This window comes from Macaca fascicularis, chromosome 18, assembly GCF_037993035.2.
Source record: "Macaca fascicularis isolate 582-1 chromosome 18, T2T-MFA8v1.1".
NCBI lineage: Eukaryota > Metazoa > Chordata > Mammalia > Primates > Cercopithecidae > Macaca > Macaca fascicularis.
Window position 1 is genome coordinate 53,381,286 of NC_088392.1, and position 26,418 is coordinate 53,407,703.

Sequence of the window (26,418 nt, forward strand, 5' to 3'; positions counted from 1 at the left end):
ACAGTGTTTCTGTGTCTATCCACTCTTACTTAGACGGCTTCTATGCTAAGCCACTGCCAAGTTCCTTATGCTGAGGGGCCTTGGCTGAGCCCTTGGATCTCCTACTGTAGTCATCTGCAGAGCATCTCCTGGATGAGTCAATGAGTAAACAGGAGATGCAGAGAACACTAAGATAAGAGCATCTCTGAAGAATAACAATGGTGGCCCAGTGCCCGTGCCTGTCTTCATAGGTGAGATCATCCCAAGATCACCCAAGTGATCATCTTTTCCTAAGACTCAGCCGAATCTTGATAAGGCTACCATGTTCTCTCATGACGCTGGCATATTAGAAAACACTAAAATTTTCTTATAAATTGCCTTCTCCATTAGTCACTCATTTGCATGTGGCAGAGAGTCCTTTATTTCAGTGGTCATAGACATTATCAACAGTTGGGAGACCCACATGAGAGGTCTATGCAGACTGTGTGAGAAGATCATGCAAGAAGAGGCAGGGGACCAAGGGGAAATCAGCTTGAATGGATGGCATGTGGTTGCCTAAGAAGCCCAGAAAGACAATAAAAAGTTGCTGCCCTCATGATACCTTCCCTGATTCCCCCAGGAAAGACCTCCAAGGTTACAAAGTATTCTGTACCAAATTTAGCAAGTCCAGATGGTTTCATGTTGTGATTCTTTGTATGTAACTGTATTCATTTCCTAACTCTGTATAACAAATTGCGTGGTCGCTTAAAACAACATACATTTATCATCTCACAGTTTCCATGGTGCAGGAGTCCGGGCATGGCCTGACTGGGTCTTCTGCTGGGGGTCTCACAAGGCTGCAATCAAGGTATCAGCTGTGGTCTGATCTGAGGCTGGGGGTCCTCTTCCAAGCTCACGTGGTTGTTGGCAGAATTCATTTCCTTGCAGCTGTAGAACTCATGACAACTTGCTTCTACAAGGTCAGCAGAAGTCTTTGACTTCTAGACTTTTTTTTCAGGGATTCATCTATTTAGGCTCATCCTACCTAGAATAATCTCCCCTCTGACTGATTCAAAAATCCAAAGATTTGGGACCTTAATTATATCTGCAAAACCCTTTCACCTTTGAAATGTAACCTAATCATGGTTCCATAATATTTACACATCCATTATACTCAGAGGACTGGCCTAAACTCAAGGGGAGGGAATTATACAGGGTCTAAACTGGGGGAAAGAATCTTCTGGGCCACCTTAGAATTCTGCCTACCACAGGATTCATGTCACTTCCCCTACGATATTGTAAATCCCCTCTCTTTACACTTTATTCTTGGCTTGATGGCACAATTTCTAATTGTTTAGTTTGCATTGTTCTCTGCTACCCTTTACTCAGCCCTCAAAGTGACTGACTCATATAAAGTAATAAAGTAACACTTGGTGATGAATGAATGAACCAGTCAGCTGATCTTTATTCAGAAGCCCCCAGCCATAGAAAAACCAGGGCCCACAAACTGACAAAAAGCAATGAAATCTAAATTTAGGGAGAGATCGATGTTTATTCAACCCTCCAGATTAAGATCTGGAAGATCTGGGAAAAGACAGATAGAAAGGCAGGTGTGGACCAACAGGATACACACATGGACAGAAACTGTGTAGGCCATGTTGAGAATGTGGGTAGATATGAGGGAAGCCAGTGAGTCAGCAAAGCAAGGGTGGGCTGCCTGTGCGCACTCTCCTCACGGGTACCAATCTGCCTTACCAGCCCTGGTTTGGTTTGATCAATGAGTCCAACTCCCTGATGTTTCTGCGAGCCCTCCTGGCTTCCAGTCCTCAGACTCTGGAGCAGTAAGCCCACCATTGTCTCCCATGCCCCTGGCCTCACTACGTACATATGAATTCCTGAATATAAACTAACACTAGCCCTGCCAATCCTTCAAAATTCTGTAGATCACATGAATGCTAGGCACCCCCAACTTTTTTTTTTTTTTTTTTTAGGTAGAGTCTCACTCTGTCACCCAGGCTAGAGTGCAGTGGCACAATCCTGGCTCACTGCAACCTCCGCCTCCTGAGTTTAAGCGATTCTCCTGCCTCAGCCTCCTGAGTAGCTGGGATTATAGGTATGCACTACCTCATCCAGCTAATTTTTGTATTTTTAGTAGAAATGGGGTTTCACCACGTTGGTCAGGCTAGTGGTCTCAAACTCCTGACCTCAAGTGATCTGCCAGCGTCAGCCTCCCAAAGCGCTGGGATTACAGGTGTGAGCCACCACTCCAGCTGAACACTAGCCTCTTAATGAGTAAAGATAGTTCACAGTTGTTTTCAATGAATTGGCTGGGGGCTATGTCATGTAACCAGATGGGCTTCTTTGAAGCTGAAAGAGGACAAGTGCTTGCTAACAGCCTGGGAATCCTACAGCAATTAATACAGAGCACATCAAGAGGGAAAGTTAAACAGCTCTGCTTTCATCCCTTCTACTTTTTATATTTTACTTAGAACCAATCACAGCATCTCAGAGCTGGAAGGGATCTAAGAGATCATCCAGCACCACCTGACCCCAAGCCTAGCAGCCCTAACAGATCATGTGGCTTCTGCTGTAGTGCTTCCAGTGCAAAGTGATGTATTCTGTTGTTGGAAACGTTATTGCCACACACCTGTTTGAAATCAACTCAAGAAACATGCTTAAAGTGCCTAGTATTTTCCAGAAGAACCAAATCATGTCTAGTATTCCTGCACTCACTCCTCAGCTCTGAAGCTATTGACAGACTTCCCTAATCAGCTGTGGCGCTCTTTCCTGCTGATGCTGGATGTGGCCTCAGAATCCTCAGCAGACTGCTCCAGAAAGGCACCGCTGATCAATTTATGTTGGCAAGAGAAATAAACTAATTTTCCAACTCTGTTCTTGGAGTTTGTCTTCAGTCAAAAACCACTCTCTTTTAACTCCTACTTACTGCTTTTAATCTGACTTTAAGGACAACAATTTTGCCCCCTCCTCCAAAAACAACCCCTTATTTACCTAATGACATTTAACTCTTCCCTCACTTAAGCCTTGCAGACTCAAGCCCAACCCCAAGGCCAACGTTACCTGGAAGGAGAAAAGAATAGAGCTGTAATTCTAGGAGCATCAGCCCAGCAGTGTTTCAAGGCACGCTGGGGCCCAGACAGCACTGACGGCAGACACGACTCCAGTGTGGCTGGGGGGCTAGAGAGTACTAGCTGTCTGTGGGAACTGGCTCCAGAAACAAGACAGGCCAAACTCCCATATGAGTGGTTTTGGAAAGGTCCAGTTTTAAGGAGCTAGGGATAGAAGAGGCAGGGTAAAGAAAGCAAAGATGACAGGGTAATGAGGTTGAAATAGTGAGGATACTGAAAATCAAAGCAAGTGAAAGCCCTCCACATCACACTTGAACATGTGTCATATAATTGCTGTCTTCCCATTTCACATCTCCTGATCATGCACATACATTTCTTGGTATAAACTTTGTGCTCACTCAGAATCACCCATAAAACACTGAAGAAGATCAACACAGAGCTCCATGGCATAGCTCTGGGGACTCCCCTCCCAGGTATTCACTCAATTGTTTTCCTCAACTATTTGTTGAATATTTACGAGGCACTCAGGAGCAGGCTGGTGCAGCTGCAAAGGCTGTGATGACACCACTCCCATCTCCAAGAAATTCACAGTCCATCTATTTCAGAGGCAGGTAAACAATTCCTCCACATATAAAACTGGCTGTACAGTATAATCCATATTTGCATGTATTTTATCTGTATAAATCATGTTGTATTTAAAATCAAGATATACACCCTAGTAGATATATATCCATCTACTGAACTAGCAAAATTATAAAAAAGAAAGTTTAGTAAATTGGTGTTTTTTGCAAAGTACCAAAACCAAATCAGCGTGTGCTATACTGCTTCAGAAACAAGAGCAGGTGGACTAAAGCTTCAAATAAGCAAATTCTGGCTCTCTCCAATTATTAGTACACATCAGCAGCTTTCTCACAAGTAGTGACTTCCCTTTCTCTGCAGATATTCTATCATTCATCTATTCCTTCTGTCAGCCCATTTTCACCGAGCTCTTAAAACATGCCTGGCATCAAGGATCTCACAGAACAAGGATCGAACCTGACATGCACGAAGGCTAATATGATGCAGGGAATTAGCCTTGGGTTCCTGATCCATAGTGTATGTTCACAAATATTTATTATCAGTGAGTCAAGACCAGAGTACACATAGAGGGCCAAAACACTCGGGAGCTAGGGAAGATCTCCTAGAGAGATTACGGTATCTGAGCTCCACTCTAAGGATGAGCAGGAAGCAAAAGATAATGTGTGAACCAGATGAAGATGGGTGAGCAAGGCCTTGTAGGCAGATGCCAAGGTCTGCAGGACAGAACATCACCCTCCCTGGGATGGCAGGGAGTGGCTGCAGTGGACTACACAGACACACAAAGGCAGGACCGAAGTGGGCTCTACCCACATGGAAGGCCTGGGATTTCACCCTGAGGATGAGAAGAGCCACTGAAGGAGCTGAACCAAGGACTAACGAGAACAGATCATGGTGCATGGTGAACTCATGTAGCAGAGGGCAAAATGGGCCAAAGGGAGGCAGAACTAAAAGCAGAGAGACCCATGAAGTGGCTGGTAGAACCAGTTAGGAAGGAACAAATGATTATCTGAACTCAAAAACTGGGAACAGAGATGGAAGGACTTGAAAGGGAGTCAAGGGTAGAGAAGCCCTAATTTAGTGGCTGATGATTACAAAGGATAAATGAGAGAAAGGGGTTAGGAAGACCCTAGGGTGGCTGAACTGAATGTGATGAATGATTATGCTTTGTTGGGATGATGAACAGAGCTGTGGAGGAACTGACTAGGGTACAAAAACATTGGTTTTGGGCTTGGGCATGGTGCAGTGGAGATGGAAATACCCAGGGCACGGCTGGCTCCACAGACCTGAGGCACTGGAGAGTAGCCAGGGCTGGAGGTCTTGTGCACATTAATGGCAGGGGAAACCACAGGGTTAGAAAAGGCGTGGTGCCCTGCCAGGAGGCTGGCCCAATCTACCAAGAGCCCTCAAGGCCCCAAAATGCAGAAATCTATGAACACACCAACTGATATTTCCTCAGAAAATCTTAGCTCCTCCCCACTCCCCGCCACAAAAAAAGTTTTAATCCATGCTTGGGGCTAGGTTTAAAACTTGCTTTTGACATTTTGTTCTATCATAAACCTGGATTCACAAATAGAAACCTTATAAAAGAAGACTATGTGTGAGATAAAATTAGAGCCAAGGAAATAACGATTGTGCTTCAAGGCACACCTAGCCAGCAGCTCCTCTGGAAAAGTCTACCGAGCAAGGAGAGGACAGAGTGAGGAGGCACATCTTTGTTATGAATAAAGTGGAAAAATTCCTGATGAACACAGCAGTGAGATTTGGTCGTGGAAAATTCCACACTCTCTGTGTAGGAATGGCCAAATAACTTTTTCTTTCTTCCTTCTCATCTCAGATAAAAGGAAAAAGAGAGCGACTTCTAGTAGAAACTAAAATTCTGGAGAAATCTCTCTGGCCAAGACTGAGACAGCAATGGCTCTTTAAGCTGAAGCACTCGGAGGCATGATTGCAGGACATTGCCAGGGCTTTTTTTGGTTTGCAAAGTGGCCTGAATTTCTGGAGAAATGTGATTCCAGATTGAATGCAGGATGAACTTTAAGAAGCATCTAATCAACCTAAGAAGGAGTCAGATTAAGATTAAATTATGATACTAATATTAAGTTAAACCATACAATTTTGCCCTTTCTGTAGGTAAAAAGTGGTCAAATATCAGCAACTTCACATGGTTCGCCCTAATGATGCCCCAGCTGGAGATAATGTTTGCCAGGGCTACCTAGCTGTGTATTTCTTTAGAAACACTGCTCTACATGAAGTATTTGTTACAACTGAAGGCTTGCTATAGTCAACAATATTCATAATTAACTTGTACTTTAGAAAAATTATAACTTGAAAGAGGCTGGGCATGCTTGTGGCTCATGCTTGTAAGCCTAGCACTTTGGGAAGCCAAGGCAGGAGAACCTCTCGAGGCCAGGAGTTTGAGACCAGCCTGGGAAACATAGTAAAACCTCATCTTTACAAAAAATAAAAAATATTAACCAGCCATGGTGGTACATGCCTGTGGTTCCAGCTATCAGAGAGGCTGAGGCAGAAGGATCACATGAACCCAGGAGTTTGAGGCTGCAGTGAGCTATGATTGCAATAGTGCATTTCAGCCAGGGTGATAGACCAAAACTACATCTCTTTAAAAAAAAAAAAAAAAGGCGGGGGTGGGGGGAGAAAAGCCTTACTCATCACAAACTAAAGTTACCCAGAGACAAGCATTCTCCAATCACAGGAAAAAATACCTTGGAAGAGAGTAAGAGGGAAAACCAAAATCAACCTTAGAGCCGAAGTACTTAGAGTTAGAAGCTGACGGCAAATTTGCTGCCCGATGCGGTGAAGGTCTCAGGGTCGTGGACGCTGCTTGCCCCACCCGTGGAATAGCCCAGCTTCCCTCTCTTACCTCAGAACGGAGGGTGTACAAAGGGTGTACACTCAGAGGGTGTACAAAGGACAAAGGACACTTTGTCCCATCAAAGGTCAGGATCTGGCCCTGGCCTTGCCTTGCTTCCCCTGGCAGGAGCTCCTTGCCCACTTGACCCATGGTGCTCCTGCACACAGCACCGGGGGCTGACAGGCCATCAGGCCACAGACCACAGCAATGATGACTCAGATCATTCAGCACTTGCAGAAGCACAGCGAGGAGCCTCCGAACCATCCTCCTCCAAATCTACCCAAATGACCAATGAGACGTGGACAAGACAGTCCCCAATCCCTGAGACGAGGGGTAGGCCAACCACACCCCACTGACCTTGGCAGATCCATCCAGAAACACCAGAGAGACTGCAGCTGACCCGGGGGAATGGTGGGGCCAGCACCCAGCTCTCTCCTGTGAGAAATGCAGCACTGCAGAAAGGCAGAAAAGCTAGACAAGGACACAGTATCCTGTGGCCTGTCAGGCCAGGGGAGAGCCACGAACAGCCCAATTTGAGTCCATTTGGGGTCCTCTGTGCCTGTAGAGGCTGGAAAGAGCAGGACACAAGTGCAGGTCTCAGCTACTCTCCGGCCCAGTTTCTTAAGAGGGTGCAGGCCTGATGCACAGTGACAGTGGCTGGCAAGAGGAGCCACAGATGGGACATGCAGAGTACTCCAGGGAAGCATGTGTCATCATGTATCAACAGCAACAGGGTGACTTGGCCTCTCTTCCCCTCCCGAGGAGTTACAGGCTGCAGCTTCCCTGCCCCTGACCACACTCCTGGGCAGTGTGGTTGCTTCACCCTGGAGGCCACATCCCTAACAGTGTGCCAAGGAGACATGAAAGAGAGGCCAAACGGAGGTCAGACCCAGCCAGGGCCCCAAGACACCTAAAGCAGAGGTTTCAACAACTGCAGGAGGAAGAAAACGCAAACACTACATAGTGACTGCCTCTTTCTGCTGCAAGGGCCAGCTTCTCCAGCCCTCCCCAGTTCACATCCCACAGGCCCTGGGTCGGCTTAAGTTTTCAGTATTTCAAGAAAAGCCAGTATGTCAAAGAAAAGCTGTATTTTTATGTCATATCTCCCAATTTTTAAATGTTCATAATTCAAAATCTTTAAACCTGTTAAATAGGGCACACAAAACACCGGCAGGTTCCATTTAGCCCCAGGGCTGCCAGTCTGCTCATGCCACATTGATTTTTTTATTGGAGATAGTCCTGTTGCACCACTTGGCAAGAGGAGAGACATCAAATGAGGAAGGACTCCATTCTCAACACCGGCCTCAACACCCCTGGAGCTGAAGACGCCTCCAGGACTCCTGGGTCATCCGCATGAAAGCCTAGCTGTGCAGCTACCATGACAATCTCTGAAGTCCAGAACCAGAGCAGAAAACCCTCCTGGCAGGAGACAGGAAAGAGCTTCCTCCAAGCCAGCTGCGTGGGACACAGGAACAGTGTCATGAGGTTGCGGAGAGTCAGGCTGGGCTGTTCAGTGGAAAATACAGTAGCCAAGGACCTAACCTGAGTTCAGGAAGCAAGAAACTCTTCCCCTTTGCTCCAGTTTCCTCACCTTGGGGCTAGTTTGGTGCCTTCCCTATAGTCTGAACCCAACCTCTCCTCTTCTTTTTGGCATTTTGTAAAGTGCCAACATAAAAACTTCAGTTTTTCTGACATGGAGGACGTTAGTTTACTTACCACGTAATCATTTTGTGCCACTGCCTTCTTACATCATAAAATCTCTTTCCATGCTATCTATGATATTTCCATTTCTGGTAGCATCAATGCCAACAAACACCATCTGACCACACATTCTGATTCTCATTAAGGGATCCCCTAATACGCATGGCATGTGGGGATTTTCCCCATAGTGGAACACAGTCAACTCTGGGACAGTTTTTCCAAAGAAGCCTGAAATGTGGATTTTTTAAAAAATACCAAATCTCCCAATTTTTAAATGCTGACAACCATTAAAACATTTCAACATGTATGGGGGCAAACAAAATATATCTGCAATTTTCTTCTAAAATGAAAAGGTTGAGTTAAATGAGTTTTAAGATCTTATCCAGCTTTTAAAATAACTGATACCGACTGAGGTGTTTTATGATTAATTGGTATTTTGGTTTAGAGGAAATGACCAAATTAAATTTCTCCATGTAAAGCTAGCCCGAACAGGCAGTTTCTCTTGAGTTACAGCCAGAAAGGGCAGCTGGTCTTACCATTTCTACTTATCTCTCTCTTTTCTCCTCCAAAGCATATCACATATGTACAATTTCCAAATATAAAAGACACATGCAACTCAGCGTATAAAACAGGCCATGCAGGGGACCCCACAGGGACCTGCTTCAAGACAGTGTATATCTTGGTTTCATCGTCACAACCCCAGGGCCTGACATGGTGCATGGCCCATAGAGAAGGCTCAGTAACGTTTGCAGAAAGTTTAAGTTCTCAGGAATATATCACTCTAGGTCCTCCTTCCATAAGAATTATTATGAGGTACAAAATTCCACAGTAGACTTAAATTAAATACTGGCTATCCCAAAAAACTTTAGATCGTTAGCTACAACCATCCAGGAGTAATAAGTGAGATAAATATTATTCCTCCATGTTGTACAGTTAAGACCTCTTCCCAGCAGCCGGCTCACAGCTTTGGACAGCACTTGCCTACACTGTAACTAAACCTATCTCTACCTCTCAGCAGACACATCCTTAAAGGAAAGCAGCGGATTCCTGGGCCTTAAAAAAAAAATGCTGACAAGGGATTGTGTATGCAAATCAGGATAAATAAAGAGTTCTAAAAGCAGATCTGGGAAAGTCCTGGATTCTCCACATGCTTTGGTTTCTCCTGGGGCTGTAGGACTCCCATGTAGCCACACAGAGCAGAGCTCCTGAGGTGGCTTCATGAGGGCACACTTCTCGAGACACTGGACAATTAACCCACCTTATGGTTTGCAATATCATTTTTAAAAATGCTATCTTGACACAGCTTTTTAAAAACAGGGTCTTGCTCTGTTAATCAGGTTGGAGTGCAGTGGTGCAATCATAGCTCACTATAACTGCAAATTCCTAGGCTCAAGTGATCCTCCAGCCTCAGCCTCCAAGTAGCTGAGATGACAGGCATGTGCCACGGTGTCCAGCTTAACCCAGTTTTGAGGCCCTGGCTAGAGACCAGCCAGTTCGCCTTCTCCAGCAGCACATTAAGTCTACACCCAACCTTTTCTCACATTGGGGTATCACGCCTGGACCACTATACACAGGCCCTCGCCACTCCAGGGCCACCCTGAGCCTCGGGGCCAATCCTCAGCTGACCTGCCTGTCCCTCGGAAGTCACAATGCAGATGTTTGCCCACAGTCCGCCTCTCCCTCCACCTCATGGCCGACTTCTGTGCTTCCTGAGTGGCCCTGCGTGGGTGCCATGTCTTCTCCTCAGGGAACTGTGAATAAAGTAACTGCAAAACTTTTCCCAGCCTCTTCTCGTGATCTGCATCTGTCCTCACCAGTTCTCACCCAAGACAACATGGTTAAAACATGGGTGTACAAATAAAGAGGCAATTCAAAGGTTGTTCTTGATTGCGAATGTCAAGTGGCTGCCAGCAGTTATCATAACCTTAAAAAAAAAGCCTACATGAGAAATTGTTCAAAGTCACAAAGGAGTGACTCCATGTATGAGCTAGGGAAAAATCACAGCTTCCCTGTAGGAAAATGCAAATGTCACATTGCAAGAAATGTGTCATTTCCATCCCTCAGAAGTTACTTTCCCAGTATGGGCTTTGGTCAGATACATCAAAATGTGGTGACAATTGGGCACAGTGCCCTGGTGACCAAGTCTTCTGAGACGTAGGCATGCAAAGGCACCTCTGTTCTGTGGAAAGAAGGATGTCTTGAAGTAGCCTGGGTGGAGTGCTCATCGTTCAGATAAGCATGGGGAGCCTTCTGGTCGCCAGTAAAGGGACACTACTGGAAAGGAAAATATGAAGCCAAGGCTTTGGTGGTGGCAATGGAAATATAGGATCTCCTCACATTTTTGGAGGAGCTGTCTGCAGCTAGGGCCTTACCTTCCTGACATTTCATAGGACAGGCAGAAAAGCTGGAAAATAGCAACAGGTGGTTGACGGGGCTCTCCCCGGGTCATGAGTGGGTGTTCTGAGACTTAAACATTCGGGAATTGCCTCTGGCACCTTTCTGATTCAGGTCAGAACACTGCAAAATAAACGGCTGTGGCCAGGCGTGGTGGCTCACGCCTGTAATCCCAGCACTTTGTGAGGCTGAGGTGGGTGGATCACAAGGTCAGGAAATCAAGACCATCCTGGCTAACACAGTGAAACCCCATCTCTACTAAAAATACAAAAAAATTAGCCAGGCATGGTGGCGGGCACCTGTAGTCCCAGCTACTCAGGAGGCTGAGGCAGGAGAATGGCATGAACCTGGGAGGTGGAGCTTGTAGTGAGCCGAGATGGCACCACTGCACTCCAACCTGGGTGACAGAGCGAGACTCTGTCTCAAAAATAAATAAATAAATAAATAAATAAAATGGCTGCAAGCTTCATGGTAAATATTCACTAACGTAGAGGATGTGGATGAAGTTCCCTGTATCAACACCATCTTTCATTGCCAGCAAGTACAAATCACACCCTCACCACCAGGACCTGTGTTTAACCTGCCCATGCACAAGGATTCCCTCAACAGCCTGCAGGCCGCTGGTGGGAGGGGCCTCACTGTTGCTCACCAGAAAAGGCTTTCTCAGCTGTGCTGAGTTTTCTTTCCCAACTCCCTCTATGTGGCTGGGACTTATAACCTCAACCCCACATCTTTCTCTCTGTTGCCTACCCTGTGCAGTCTAGGAAGACACTCATTGTGCCAGCTTCCCCTGCAACTACAGGGGGTCATGTAATCCAGTTCTAATACATGTGAGGTCTAAAGAATGGGTGAGTTCTGACCACAGAGGGCAGAGCTGGCCCCCTCGCCTGGGCTTGGATGTAAACTCTCGTACTGATGATCACGCGATAGAAACACACAAATATGCTCCTAGGTAAGGGTCAGGAGAACAGGGATAAACATGAAGATGGTTGTAACATTAGCTCTCTAGAGGTGTGTTTGTGTGTTGAGGATGACTTATTTTTTGGTAAAGTTAAAATGATGTACACTTTAAAGATGAACAAAAAATATATTGTCGGTTGTGGACCCACTATTCAGAATTTGGTAATTACATGTGGTTCAACATATGGGCATCCATATTATACCTGGAAAATAAACCACCCTTATCTCTGCACCTTCCTCCTGTCTAGGTATTAGACCAAAGTGAAGAGACACACAAGGGTGAGAATCCAGGCCTGCACTCATCTCTTTAGACACACAGACAGCTGTGTTTGGATGCAACATGGCAAAACAGCTTTGATATAAATGTTTATATTATTAAGAATAGAGGCCAGGCACAGTGGCTCACTCCTGTAATCCCACCACTTTGGGAGGCCGAAGCAGGAAGATCACGAGGTCAGGAGATCAAGACCATCCTGGCTAACATGGCGAAACCCCATCTCTACTAAAAATACAAAAAAATTTGCCAGGTGTAAACTAGCTGGGCGTGGTGGCGGGCGCCTGTAGTCCCAGCTACTCGGGAGGCTGAGGCAGGAGAATCGCATGAACCCGGGAGGCGGAGCTTGCAGTGAGCTGAGATCGCGCCACTATACTCCAGCCTGGGTGACAGAGCAAGACTCCGTCTAAATGAAAAAAAAAAATTCAGCTATAAAGCATATCTACTGACAACTTGGAGGATCTACTACAAGCCCAGGAAAAGACTAAAGGTGAACAAAAAGAGCCAACTCCACAGTCCCACAAACACTGCTGCACACACACCATGGGTCAGCCAAGTGAGAGGCTCAGGAACTCACACACATTTGCCATTTATCAAAATGAACAAAAACAACACTGACTTGAAAAGACAACCTTATTATTATTTTTTTTTTAAATGAGCCCTACGTTCTCTCTGTTGCTTTTCATTGCAGTGGCTCTACAGAACAGGGGAAAGAGGGAAGGACTGAGAGCTCTGATTGGCTGAAAAATGCCACAGACCATAAGGAAGCATTCTCAGGGCAAAACAAAACAGCTGCGATGACTGTGTCAGTTTGCTTGTCTCACTCAACTTCAAACACGAACATCTGATATCAAATCACATTTTTCATGTATGATTTTCATTCTTCCTTTACCCAAGAAGAAAAGAAAGGAAGGTTTGGAAGCTTTATTTTCTCCTATGAGCGCTGAACATGCAGTCTGTGGGGTCACAGGCATAGATATAGAGGCGATGGCAGAACTCTGACCAGCCTGACATACCTCAGTGCCTGGGCACAGCTGCTGCCTGGCACACTATGGGAATTGACTTTATGAGGTAAAAAGCTTGACTTGAGTCTCAATTGTTTTTCAACTGGAAAATGTAGATAATATTGAGCTATATAAAATTCTTTTGTAGGTCAAAACTGTTGATAGCAGCAGTTTCATACAGTTCAACCTAATCATTCCTTCTCTGCCTATGCACAGGTGGTTTTTTTTTGTTTTTTTTTTTTGTTTTTTTTTTGTTTTTACAGGATCAAATGAAATTATTTACATGAAGGTGCACAAAAAAAACACCTATGACTATAAAAACACCAATAACTTTATAAACTGGAACAGGAATTAGCGCTTCAAACTCTATATTCGCATTGCTTTATAAATGAAATCAGAATCGCTCTTTAAAAGGCAAATCCCGGACCCACTCAAAACTATCGAATCGGAAACAGGAAGACAAGGTGAGAAATATGCACTTTGACAAGAGCCCCAGGTGATAATTCAAATTGGGAGAAAATTTTTTTTTCCAAGAAATAAATTGCCCCCTTTGGTTTGGAGTGGCTTTCTGCTGAGATGCAGGCTTTACCCAAGCCCATTTAGTATGTCTCCTTCCTCGACAAATAAGAGACATTATAAAGAACCCAGTGAGTGGTACAGTTTTCCTAATAAGCTGGCAAAGTAACTCCAGGTGGAAGTCAGTAAAAATTAGCACAGTCACTAATTACTAGGAACTGATAAAACCTGATGCAGATGTTTTTTCCCATAGGGTGTAAAGCTCTCAGTAGTTAAGTCCTGAAGGGGAACCCAGATCCCCCCTGCAGCTGGGGCAGCTGCTGCATGCCCAGTCATGACTTACCCCTTAAGATGTAGTTCTGATAGTTCTGATCAGCCTCAGCTCCCACCTTGATCAGACATGTCAGACCTTCAGCCACTACAAATTCATGTACCAAATCCTTGTCATCCTGGCAGGAAAGAAAAAAAAAAAAATACTTCAAATACTGTCCCTGTCCACGTTCCATCCCAGCTGTGCTGCTAAAAGTATGTACAAGCCTTTAAAGCCAGAATGGCCCCTACAGATTGCTCTACTCTATTCAAATGAAGAATCTCAACTCTTGCCAAAAGAATTTTACAACCAGTCCCCTCATTGTCCTTTGCCAAAGACCAGTTATTGCCTTCCGGGCAATCTAATAAAGATAAGGCAAATGAATCTCCTCACTGCCAGAAATATGGTGTCTTGTTTTTCATTCTTCAAGAAACACCAGGCTGTACTCTTCCATGGGTCCCAAGGGTCTGGCCATGCGAAGCTTGCTGGTTTTTAACTACAGGAAACATTTGATTGCAGCAAAGACTATCAGGTGAGGAACTCAAAGCCACTCCTGTGTTCCAAAGACAGTCCTTGGGACAGCAGTTACAGAAAAGGCTCTTGCAAGGGCTGAGAACCATGGAAAGCAGTTTATCCAACCTCCAGTAGTTGTACTGCCTGCGGGACAAGCATGGAAGCAGGGTGCAGGATTGGCCATTAACCTGCAGCAACCTTGCCATCCCTCGAAAGGACCGCCTTGGCCGGCTTGCAGACCTGATCACAGAAGGCAGGACATGAAACAAACTTCATGGGTCATCTCATCCAGTGGTTCTCAGACAGAAGTCTCCAGACCTATCAGCCAACAGAGACTGGCAGCAAGCGCATCACCTGGGAACCTGTTAGGCCCCACTCCTGCCCTCCTGATTAGGAATCTCTACAGGGAGGCCCTGTTTCTCAAGCTCAGAAGCAGGTGATTCTGAAGAGCTCAGACGGTTCTCACATTAGAATCATCTGGAGAGCTTTAAGAAGGACTAGAAAGCAGGACCTTACCCAGATGGATTTAATCCAAATTTCTGGGGTAGGGCCCAGGCTCTGCTATTAAATTCCCTAGGAAATCCTCAAGGGTTGCCTATTCAAGAACCACTGATTTAATGCTAGCTTTTCTTTACAGATAAAGACACTAAGACTCAGGAGAGGCAAAAAGAAGAAAAAAAAAAAAAAATGTGGGCAAGATCACTTAACCCCATTCAGCCAGACCCAAGCCCAGTCATTTTTTCGTAGTACCAAGCTCTCTGAGATGTTTCCACCATTGTTTTCCTCAATTGAGACTGGGAGATTTCCTCAATTGGACAGTGCCTTGTCTCAAAGGCATCTAGGATAAAGCTGAAACATTCATCTTAAATGATCACAACAGAGCAAAAATAAAAAACCTCAGTGATGTAAATGGTAGAAAGCTTAATGGAATAATGAAAGGTTATTATTATAGGAAAAGTCAGCAACCATGGCTTATCTCCAAAAGAGAAAATGTAGATGAACTGGCATAATTCTCCTGTTCCTACATGAAATCAGCCCCTTATTTTGATTTTTATGGCATTTTTCAATTATATGGATGGGGGACCAGGTAAATGTGGGCAGGTCAGCAAAGGTTCCCTTTGAACCAGGAAAGAGCTCTTCAGGGTCAGAGCTGACTTGGGGGGAAGGGTGGGTGAGTGATGCCTGCGCCCTGAACATAATGAAAGACAGCTGTGTTAACTCAGACTTCAAGATAATCATGGCTTTGGAAGAAAGAAAATGGGACAATATCATGAGTTTTTGGAAAATTACTTTACGCTCATATGTATAAAGGAAATAAAAAATAATTCTCTCTCCATCCATATCCTTTTCCACCAGCATATGTGAAAAGTGAACATTTAGATGAGCTCATGTCTAGTCAGAAAGTTTTTCCAAGCACGTAACAAATGTTTATTACTTTAACTAAAACTAGATTCACACATGACTTCATGGTGAAAAAGTGAGAACAAGCTCTCAAGAAACCACTCAAGCTAATCACTAATATTAATATACCAGAGAATTGACTGTCTGGCAAAGGCACTTGGAAAAAACACTGGACAGGCGAGACAGTGTTTATAAAAATCATTCAGAACTGAAATGTATGCACATATGTAGATAAGGCACTCAGGAAGGAGAAATTTATTGATAATTAATTTGGAAAAAATCTTCCAAATTGGCAATGTGCTAGATTTTACACATATATCCTAAAATATATGAGCATTAAGAAATGACTTTCAAAACACTGGTTTCAGAATAGAGTGAAATCAAAATGTTAACACTGATAGGTGCTTATTGCTGCATTTCAGAATTTTCTGTAATATCATATATTAAACCGTGATCATTTTTTAAACGCCTATTAGTCAAGGAATATTCAACCCAAAGAGATGACCAATGCCTCTGTTTTTCAGACACTTATAAGCTAGTTTGGAAAAGAACGTCCACACCTAGAAAACACAAGAGATGATGGAGACGCCGACCCACGGGTATAGAAGGTGGTGATCCATGCCCAGACAGCACTGCTGCCTGTGTAATCCAGCTAATCCCCCCATGTGTCGCTGCCCTGTGGTCGAGTGCTGTTTTATGCACCCGTGTGTGGTCTTCCAAACAGACTATAAACTTCTAGTAACAAGCACCTTCTTCCTTGCCTACACGCTGCCAACGAGGCTGTTCAAAAATATTTGTTTAATGACGGTCCTGGGAATTCAGAGAACAAACACTACAGAGTAAACTTGGTTGAAAAGATCTACAAGAGTCTAAGCATGTTTATTTTTTAATGTTTTCAATTGAGAGAACTATAAACATATACAAAAGACAACAGAATAATCTTGTGAACTCCAGGTGCCAATCAACGCACACCAACCCTGTTTCATTGATCATCCTACCCCTTCCCCTGCCACATTAATCTGAAGTGAGTCCCATACATCACATCATTTAATCCATAAACATTCCAATATGTATCTCTAAACTACAGGAACTCTTCTTAAAAATATGTACTCACAATAAAAAATTAATACTTTTCATTATGAAATGTCTGGTCAGTGGCCACATATCCAACTGTCTCATAAATACTGTTTTCTTTTTTCTTTTCTTTTTTTTGAGATGGAGTTTCACTCTGTGGCCCAGGCTGGAGTGCAGTGGCGTGGTCTCTGTTCACAGGAGCTCCGCCTCCCTGGTTCATGCCATTCTCCTGCCTCAGCCTCCTGAGTAGCTGGGACTACAGGCACTTGCCACCATGCCTGGCTAATTTCTTTTTGCATAAATACTGTTTTTCACAGTTTTATTAGGATCCAAGTAAGACTCATACATGGCAGTTAGTTGGTATGACTCTTGAACATCTTTTAATTCAATGAGTTTTTTTCTTTCCCACTGGAATTTGTGTGTTGAAGAAACCAGATCATTTGTCCTGTAGAGTAGCCCACAGTCCGGATTTTGTTGGTTACACCCCTGTGGTATAGTTTAACGTGTGCCTCTATCTTGGATCATTTACAAATAGTTTATTGCATATACAGGCATGCAGATCCAGAGGTGATTTTTTTGGCTTGACCACATCATCCTTGGTAGTTTGTATTTCCATTGGGAGGCACGTAATACCTGGCTGAATCTCATGCTCATCATGTCAGCAGCTCTTGGGGCTCACCACATAGATCCATTAAATCATTCATTAGGGGCTGAAGGATGGTAATATTCTCATTCTGTTACTCCCTCTTGCTTATTAGATAGAATATTTCTACAAAAAAGACTTCCCCTCAACTATTCGATCATCCTAAAATCCATAAGTGACAAGGCAAAATAAATGTGAGATACTAAAACTTAATTCATCTGCAAAATAGTAAGCTAGTTCACTAGCATCTTTCACCTGTTTTTTTTTTTTTTTTTTTTTTTGGTCAATCCATTGTTATTTTGTAGTGTCATTATGAACTCATTAATACAAACTTAGTGTGTTTTGATCCAGTGCAATTATCACCCTTATTGATGCTCACTGTCCCATCTTTGGCCAGCCAGTGGGAGACCCTTCAACTTACTTCTGAGTTCTTTCGGAAATAATCCTAGACTATTCGGTAGCTTTCTTGCTCTCTGTGTAAGATGTTCCAAGTTAATTAGTTTATTTTATTACATTTCCTACTCCAGACTTGGAATCAGCCACTTCTCCAAGGTGTTCTGGTTCCTTTTGGTGTTTCAGACCACAATCTCATTGCTAGTGGTGCTTTTGGCTAATGAATTATTGCTTCTAGCTTTTTTTTTAAATTATTATTTGCTTAATATACATGGGTTCATTCTGATATTTCCAATTAAATTCAGGAACACAGAGTTGTTAAACTTAAGAATCCTAATTTTTAAGAATGCGTAGAATGACAATTAGAATCTCACACACACACCAGTCTCAGAATAGTAATACCAACACCACCATCACCAATAGGATTATTGTAAACAGTTTTGTTGCGGTTGGGGATTTTTTGGTGGTTCTTTTTGTTCTTAGGGTATACCTAACTAACACTGAACAAATTACAGTGTTTTTAAGTCATTTGGAATAGCTATTAGCTGTGTGGCTCTGCCACCAGCTCTCTATCAGGTGTGAGAGAAGTCAAAGCTGAAGAATGGAGACAAGAGGCAGGCTGATAGAGGCTGATAGACTAAATGAGGAAGGTGGAGGAGTGCTGTGAGCATGGCCCTCTGGTGGCATAGAAACAGTCTGGCCCAACTGCAGTTTGAGATCTGAGCCCAAGAAGAGGGCATAATGGAGGGTGAAGTTTTGTTGTGTTCAGCTGCGTATCGGGAAGACACACGTGGATACTCTGAAGTGGAGTTCTGGGAAATTAATTAGTTAGCACAGAAATTAGAGACAGGAAAGAGTAAAGACAGAGACATCTTCTAGAAGACAATTCAAGTTACCCAGGCCATTCATTTATAGTTTAAGTGGTACCAGATACTATGCGAGGCACAAAAGGCGTGGCGATGAACCCCAGTGAGCTCACAGACTACCAGACTCAAGACAAGTGCTCTGAAGTATCTTAAGTTCTATACAGTTTGAGTGTCCCTTATCCAAAATGTCTGGGACCAGCAGTGTTTCAGAGAACATTTACATGTACATAATGACATATCTTGAGGATGGAACCCAAGTCTGAACATGAGATTCATTTAGGTTTCATACAGGTTTACATACAGCATGAAGGTAATTTTGTACAATAGTTTAAATAATTTTGTGCTTGAAACAAAGTTTGTGTGAATACTGAACCATGAGAAAGCAAAGGTGTCACTATCTTAGCCACCCACATGGGTGATCTGTGCTAGTTTGGCATCACCACCATTCCTGACTCTGAATTTATATGCTACCAATATGCAATCATTTTCTTACACTTATTCACACTTAAGAGGGAAAAAGATGACATGCCACTTATACAACGAAAAAACGTAACATGTTCCGGATAACTAAGTAGTACAGTGGCATCACCAGAATGCCTGTCTCATCTGCTACAGTCTCCCCCTACAATGTTGTGTTTTGATTAAAAGGCTACTATACACTATATTTTATTTTGGGGGGTGAGAATAAACATCAAAAGTAGTTGAGGGACAAGAAGTGGGTCTTCTAGGGATGAGGAGGCATTCTTCTGGATGGGCTTTTAAAACTGTTTTCTCCACAATCATCTGCCTCATTAACAAGAGTTTTTGTCTTAGAAATATTTGCCTTTATAACCTAACATGATTTCTTCAAAACGTGTTCTGTTTTGAATGCACACTGATCTACACTTCAGTAAGCCCATCACATATTTTTGCCATGTCATCTCTAGGCACTTATTCTACAGTGTTATCTTCATCGTCATTTACACAAGATCACCTTGATTCAGAAACATTTTAGCTATTTCAATTCATCATTGGTTCACGAATGAACAACTGGGGCCTCCTCATCAATGTTAAAAACTTCAATATCCACTTCTTCCAGCTCACTGATGGACTCTGAAGATAAACATGCAAACAATTTTCGTATTTATAAGGAGGTCAGACATCACTTTCTTCTCACTTGACATACAGAATCCTTCAAAGTCACCACTTGTTCACCATCATCACTAAACACAGTCACAGGTTAGAGGTTGTGCCAGGCATGCACAGCTGTGTCTTTAGTCACTATGTTTCCAGTGTTGGCAGCAGTATATCCTTCATGCTAAACATCCTTCATGCTAAACTGCTTTTGAAAACTTCACTGCTGCTAGCATGCTGTTCAAAAAAAGTGTTTTTAACATTTATTCCTCATTGATCTAAGAATATCCTTTATTAATGGATCTAAGAATTGATTCCTCATTGATCTAAGAATATCCTAAATTAATGAAATTACATTTGAGGGAAAGTACATGGCCCAATCATTATTTTTTTGAGAACTTCAGCTGGAAGATGAGCAGAACAGTCAAGGAAAACAAAAGTTTGCCATCATCATCTAGTCCAGCTTCCCTGAAGTGAGCACAAGCCCCCAGTACAAAATGTTTATGAAACTAATCAGAAAAGATGATATGGTGATCCATGGCTTTTTGTTAGCATAATAATGAAATGGTAAGAAATGCATTCCTTTGAAACAGTGAGGATGCATTTGCTTAGCACAGCAAAATTTCATTTATGTGTGCCTGCGACATTAGCACAGCCCAACACGGTTATTCTGTCCTTGGCACCCGTAATTCCCATAGGAGCCATCTCCTCAGCTCTAGGCAGTGTCTTTCAGGGGCTGTAACCACAAACAGTAATGTTTTTCATTCACATTATAGACATGTTCTGGCATCAAATTTTCATCAGCAGTGACCCTGGTGAACTTGTCAATGAATTTCTCCACTGTTTTGTGGTCAGCAGAGCTTTATCACCATGAATCTTTAAAAATTGAATGTTGTGTCTTTTCTTAAATTTCTTCAATCACCCTGTTGAAAATATGCAGCTCCCTTCCATTTTCAGTTTATGATAGATCTTTGCTTGTTATGTGATCAGCATACCATTAAGTGGCATGTGTTCACTGCATCAATGATGGATCCACTCTACACACAATTGAGATCTTCACTTTTAGCTTCATGCAACGTTCTCCTATTTTTCAGTAACTTCTGCTCATTGCTTTCCACACAGAACTTCAACATTTTATCCTTCTGTTTCTTCAGGTCATCTATGGTGATCATTCTAACACCATACCCTTCTGTAAGACAGTTCACACTTATACCACTGCCCAGTTTCTCCAACAGCTTCACTCTGTGCTACAGATAAACAGATATGACTTCTCGTTTTTATCACTGTTACCCAAGGAGGTATCTGCATGCCTTTTGGACATTTTCAACAATATCTTTATACCACAGAGCACAGAATAAGCAAACACACACAATGAGTAATGTATATACGTCTTGGACCATGTGGGCATTGTGGGGAACCTCCCATTGGTGTGTCCAGCCTTCACACATGCCATTTTATTGCCCTTTGTGGGCATGCTTGCATGGAGGAATCTGGGCATGGGTGGAAAATATATATCACAGCTGAAAGCTGGCGGGAAGGTCTTTTTCCATTGGGAATGCTGAATAAATCGTGTGTTGTGAACCTGCACTTTGACTGTGGCCATCACATGAGTTCAAGTGTGGAATCTTCTGCTTGGGGCATCATGTCAGGACTCAAAATTTTTCAAATTTTGGAGCATTTCTAATGGATTTTCAAATTAGGGATCTCAACCTGTACAACAGGTAAGCACAGGATACTTTTAATGGTATTTGGTGGAACCCTAACTAGGGTGAGTGATCATTCTGAGAGGGCATCCCTGAGAGGGCATCCCTAGCAGGAAGATACCAGAAGGAAAACTGAGAAACATATAGAGTGGGTGTGGGGTAGCAAAACATTCTGGGATAGAAGTTGTAGATCCAGGCCAGGCATGGTGGATCACACCTATAATCGCAACACTTTGGGAGGCCTAGGTGGGTGAATCACCTGAGGTCAGGAGTTTGAGACTAGCCTGGCCAATATGGTGAAACTCCATCTCTACTAAAAATATACACATTAGCCAAGCGTGGTGGTAGATGCCTGTAATCCCAATTACTCAGGAGGCTGGGGCAGGAGAATCACTTGAACCTGGGAAGTGGAGGTTGCAATAAGCCAAGATCACACCATTTTACTCCAGCCTGGGTGACAGAGCAAGACTCCATCTCAATCAATCAGTCAATAAGTTGTAGGTCCAGGGCTAAGGTGTAGAACAGAAGGGGCATGCCTTACTTTTGGAGTACAACTTCAGGAGGAATTCAGGTTGTAGCCAAGGACAGAGAGGTGGGCAGCAGAGGCCAGATCAAGACGGACTTCCATGTTATGCTGAGAAATTCAGATGTAACCCAGAAGGCAGCATGGAACCAAGAAGACAGTAACTCCCTCTGATGGGAAGCTAAGAATGGACTGAGTTAGGGAGGACCAAACACACACAGCACCATTAATAGATGCTGCAATTTTCCAGGAGTGAACCAAGGCAGACCTCTAAACCCCGAGGCATTTCTGAGGTATGCAGTGTGGTGAAGCAAGGGTGCACCAGGTTCAAACCCATGGCTGTTGGAAGAAAACAAAGAGGACTTGTCTCCAGAAATGTCAACACACAGAAGGGACTCTGTGGTATGACTGAACACAGTGAAGTAAGAATGTGACAAGAATGTGTGGATGGGACAGATATGGGGCCTGTCCTTTTGCCTATTCCCTCTCAAACAGGTAGAAATCCACTCTGGCTCTCACTGACAACTATCACTGACAAAGATAATCTTTTAAGGATGTAGACGAGACGGGAACTGAAAAGAAGTAGAATGTAAACTAGAATCCAAAATCCTAACAGAAGGAAAACAATGAACCTAGACAGACGCAAGCTCAATGCAAAGGCCATCTTCTCCGCGAATCCATCTCCTGAGACGCAAGCTCAATGCAAAGGCCATCTTCTCCGCGAATCCATCTCCTGACCCTGCCCTCACACGGCTGATCATCTTGGATATTGTCTGCACACCTGTCCTAGTCCTCTTCATTATGCTGGTGACTTTCTCAGGGGAGGAATGGAGGGAAGGCTTAGGAAGCAAGGATATTATGGAATCCAAGACAGATTTGCACAGGTACACAAGGGGGCATAGCCACAATAGCATGGTTTATAACAGCAGAACACTGGACATTAACCAAACCATCTGCCAATAGAAGAATGAACAAAACAACTTGTGTCTTATTCATCCAATGCAATCCTCAATCAGAGCTACATCAGCTTTGCCTACATCTATCCCATTCTCAGTAAGCAGAAGTAGGATATATGCAACATGATCACATATGTATACAGTTCATACAAAAGAATATCACATATTGTTGGTTAACATTTACCATTAGGAAACACGCATGTGGGGGTAGGGTGGAAAGCGGTTGGTTAGGATGGGGGAGCAGAACACAGGTCTTCAGTTATACCTTGAATAGGCTTTGCACACGTATGTTTACTGCAGCACTATTCACAATAGCAAAGACTTGGAACCAACCCAAATGCCCATCAATGATAGACTGGATAAAGAAAATGTGGCACATATACACCATGGAACACTATGTAGCCATAAAAAAGAATGTCACGTCCTTTGCAGGGACATGGATGAAGCTGGAAACCATCATTCTCAGCAAACACAGGAAGAGAAAAACCAAACACCACATGTTCTCACTCGTAAGTGAGAGCTGAACAATGAGAACACATGGACACAGGGAGGGGAACATCACACACCAGGGCTTGTCAGTGGGTGGGAGTCTAGGGGAGGGATAGCATTAGGAAAAATACCTAATGTAGATGATGGGTTGATGGGTGCAGCAAACCACCGTGGCACATGTATACCTGTGTAACAAACCTGCACATTCTGTACATGTACCCCAGAACTTAAAGTAAAATAATGAAAAAAAAAACCAAAACTAGAAGTAAATATGGAAAAATATGTGATAAAGTTGCCTTTACTTTTAATTACGTTTGAAATATTTGACATGATAAAAATTACCAACTGATATTATGACCTAATTGATATTGTAATCTAAAGATAAATATTGTAATCTAAATTTGTCCTTCCTTTTCATAATAAGTATGGGTAGAAGCTTGCCTGTATCTAATTTCACAGCAATGTAAAAACAGGTAAGTACTTATCTTTTTTCCTATTTACCTGAAATATCTGCTTCAGGGAGAAAAGGGCCCTTCTCAAATCTCGTCCACTGGAGTTGTATAGTTTTTCTGAAATAAAGAATATAACATACAAATTAATTAAACTGACTCAATTGACAGTGAAAACACAGAGAGGATATGAATGATAACAAAACTACCCCTGGAAAGGTAATGAAAGCCAATTCATGTCACTCAGGATACAGACTTTATCCCCAACCATAAGGAGAATGTTGCATATACATACCTGGTGTGTGACAGGTGGCACGAAAGAATGTGTGGATGGGACAGATTTTGGGCCCGCCCTTTTGTCTATTCCCTCTCAAACAGGTAGAAATCTACTCCGGCTATCACTGACAACTATCACCTAGAATTTTCGCCCTCATCTTCCATCCTTCCTCTCTCCAGATCTCTATTTCCAGCTGTTTGCAGACTCTATTTTCCAGTTTATAGACTATTTCCACTTGATGGCCAACTATACCCAGAAAAATCCATGCAGCTGGAACAGAATCCATCCTTCTACCTCATGCCTCCCTTGCCTTACAGGCCCTGCACCCCGACGCTTTCTGCATCTCCTATTTCTAGGGTGTGCTGGCTGCCTTGAGCACTCCTCAGGTCCTAGAGTTCCCTAGGCAGCACGGGAGGCCCAAGGGCAGCATGGATTAGCTGGCTCTATGGACTAGCTGGCTCCTTCTAGGTGCATGAGGGCCTCTGGGCAGGAAGCCAGCATTAGCTCTGCCTGGGCCTGAGTTCTCACTCATGTTCAAGGATGGTCCTGGCCATGGGCAAGGCAGATGAAAGATCCCAGTCTTAGAATTCTCCAGCTGAAGACTTGGGCTGACTTCCATAAGCCCACTGTTGAGCAGTCACGTTTCAAATATACGAGTTAGACCAGGCCTCATGAAGAAGGAGGTGAGCTAAACACAGGGCCCATCCTCCAGAGGTCACCACACAGCTGGAGAGACAGACTAGGATGCCACAATTACTAGCTGGTCAGAGTGATGGCGCTGCAAGGTGTTGAAGACACACAGGAGGGAATCCTGCTCTGGTATATAGGACACCAGGGAGCACAGATCCTGCTCAGCCTCCCAGCACCCACACTTGATCCTGATCCAGGTGGCTCAGGTGTGCATAAGGTTGCATTCCTAGCCCCCAATGCCAGACTTTTCCAATAGAATCACACAATGCAGATTTACTGAGCACCTGCTGGGCACAGTTCTAGGCACTAGGATACCACAGTGAAGAACGGAATTATCAGGAGCAAAGGTTAAGTAATCAGACTGCCTGCATTCCAAACCTGGTATCACCACTTACTAGCTATGTGACCTTGAACAAAACACTTTACGTCTCTAAGCCTTGGATTCTCCATCTGTAAAATGGGAACAGAGAATGTTAAAGGAAAATGGGTTCTGTGTTAAATTAAGCATGTATATTATGGAGTGGAATGCAAAACACCATTTAAAATGCTTAGATAGAATAAAAGCATTCAAAGCAATATCACATTGTTGGCCAGCCACTTTGGACTTCAATTCTAGCCTAAAGGGATACAGGACAGAGCCACATTCCCCTCTTGTGCAAGTGGCATAGAATAAATGGCCCCACAAGAATTTGCAGACATCTAGTGACAGAAAGGATATGCTGATTTTTCACAGTGGCCCAGGAAGTGGATAGGCCCCCATCTGAGAGAGATTTGAAAGGACACAGTTAGGTAAAGCTCAGTGTTTGCTTGGCAGTCATTTCTTCAAAGGCCTCCCTACCAGACATATTGCCTTCTGGCAAAGAACACAAGAGTCCTGTGGACACTCCCACTTGATGACATCACTTCCCCATTTAAACTCTTCAGTGGCTGCCCACTGCAGCCAGAAAGAAATCCAAAATCCTTTGCATGGTCTGCCAAGCCCTCGGTCACACAGCCCCCTCTCCTTTGCTGTATTACAGACACTGTGGTTTTCTCTTACATCCTGGGGCAGTCCAGGCTCCTCCAAACTCACAACTTACATATTGCTGCTAAGTGGCAGGGGCAAGATGCTGTGGGGTGGGAGTCTGGGGGGTGATATGTGACTCCAAAGATTCCCTGTTGTTTGACCACTATGGAATCTACCACTTCTAAACACAATATGCAGCCCACAAACACTCGCTCATTATGAGTCCTGATTCAGAGAAAAACGCATCACCCCTTCCTAAAAAGTAGGAGCCTAGAAAACTCCAGAGGAATCAACCATCCCCAATCTGAACATCTAATTCATCTCTCATTCTAAGAAACAAGGCCCTGGTGACTCTCAGGCTGACCTCTAAAGAGTTTGTGTGGCCTCAACATATGAGTAATAAATAGAGTAAGTTTCCCACTGCATCACGCCTGGAGTAGAACACTGGTCTCTGGGGAGATCTCACTTCTTCCAGCTTTCACAGCTAACATCTGAGAATCCCCAAATCCCAGAGAAACAGACTTTGTTTTTTGCCAATACTACTTCTAATAAATAAGAATAAAACTATCAAGTGAAAGCATGGGCCATGTGTACCCCCAAAGAAGTGGACCAGATTGATCCTATCCAGGAAGAACATCAGTAGTCAATTCCAGGTAACTCTTAAGGCA

The 26,418-nt window shown here is 43.6% G+C and overlaps 1 protein-coding gene across 29 annotated transcripts in view; it reads right to left on the reverse strand.

Annotated features, from left to right (window-relative positions):
- The window catches only part of FHOD3 (formin homology 2 domain containing 3), a 488,533-nt gene that overhangs the window by 254,439 nt on the left and 207,676 nt on the right, over positions 1-26,418 (reverse strand). For all 29 annotated transcript variants that reach the window (XM_074022556.1, XM_074022555.1, XM_074022554.1 and 26 more), the window contains 2 exons: positions 23,830-23,897; positions 13,688-13,793 (listed from right to left, as the gene is read on the reverse strand). In XM_074022556.1, the coding sequence (XP_073878657.1) occupies positions 13,688-13,793; positions 23,830-23,897 (174 nt within the window). The remainder of the gene's footprint in view (positions 1-13,687; positions 13,794-23,829; positions 23,898-26,418) is intronic.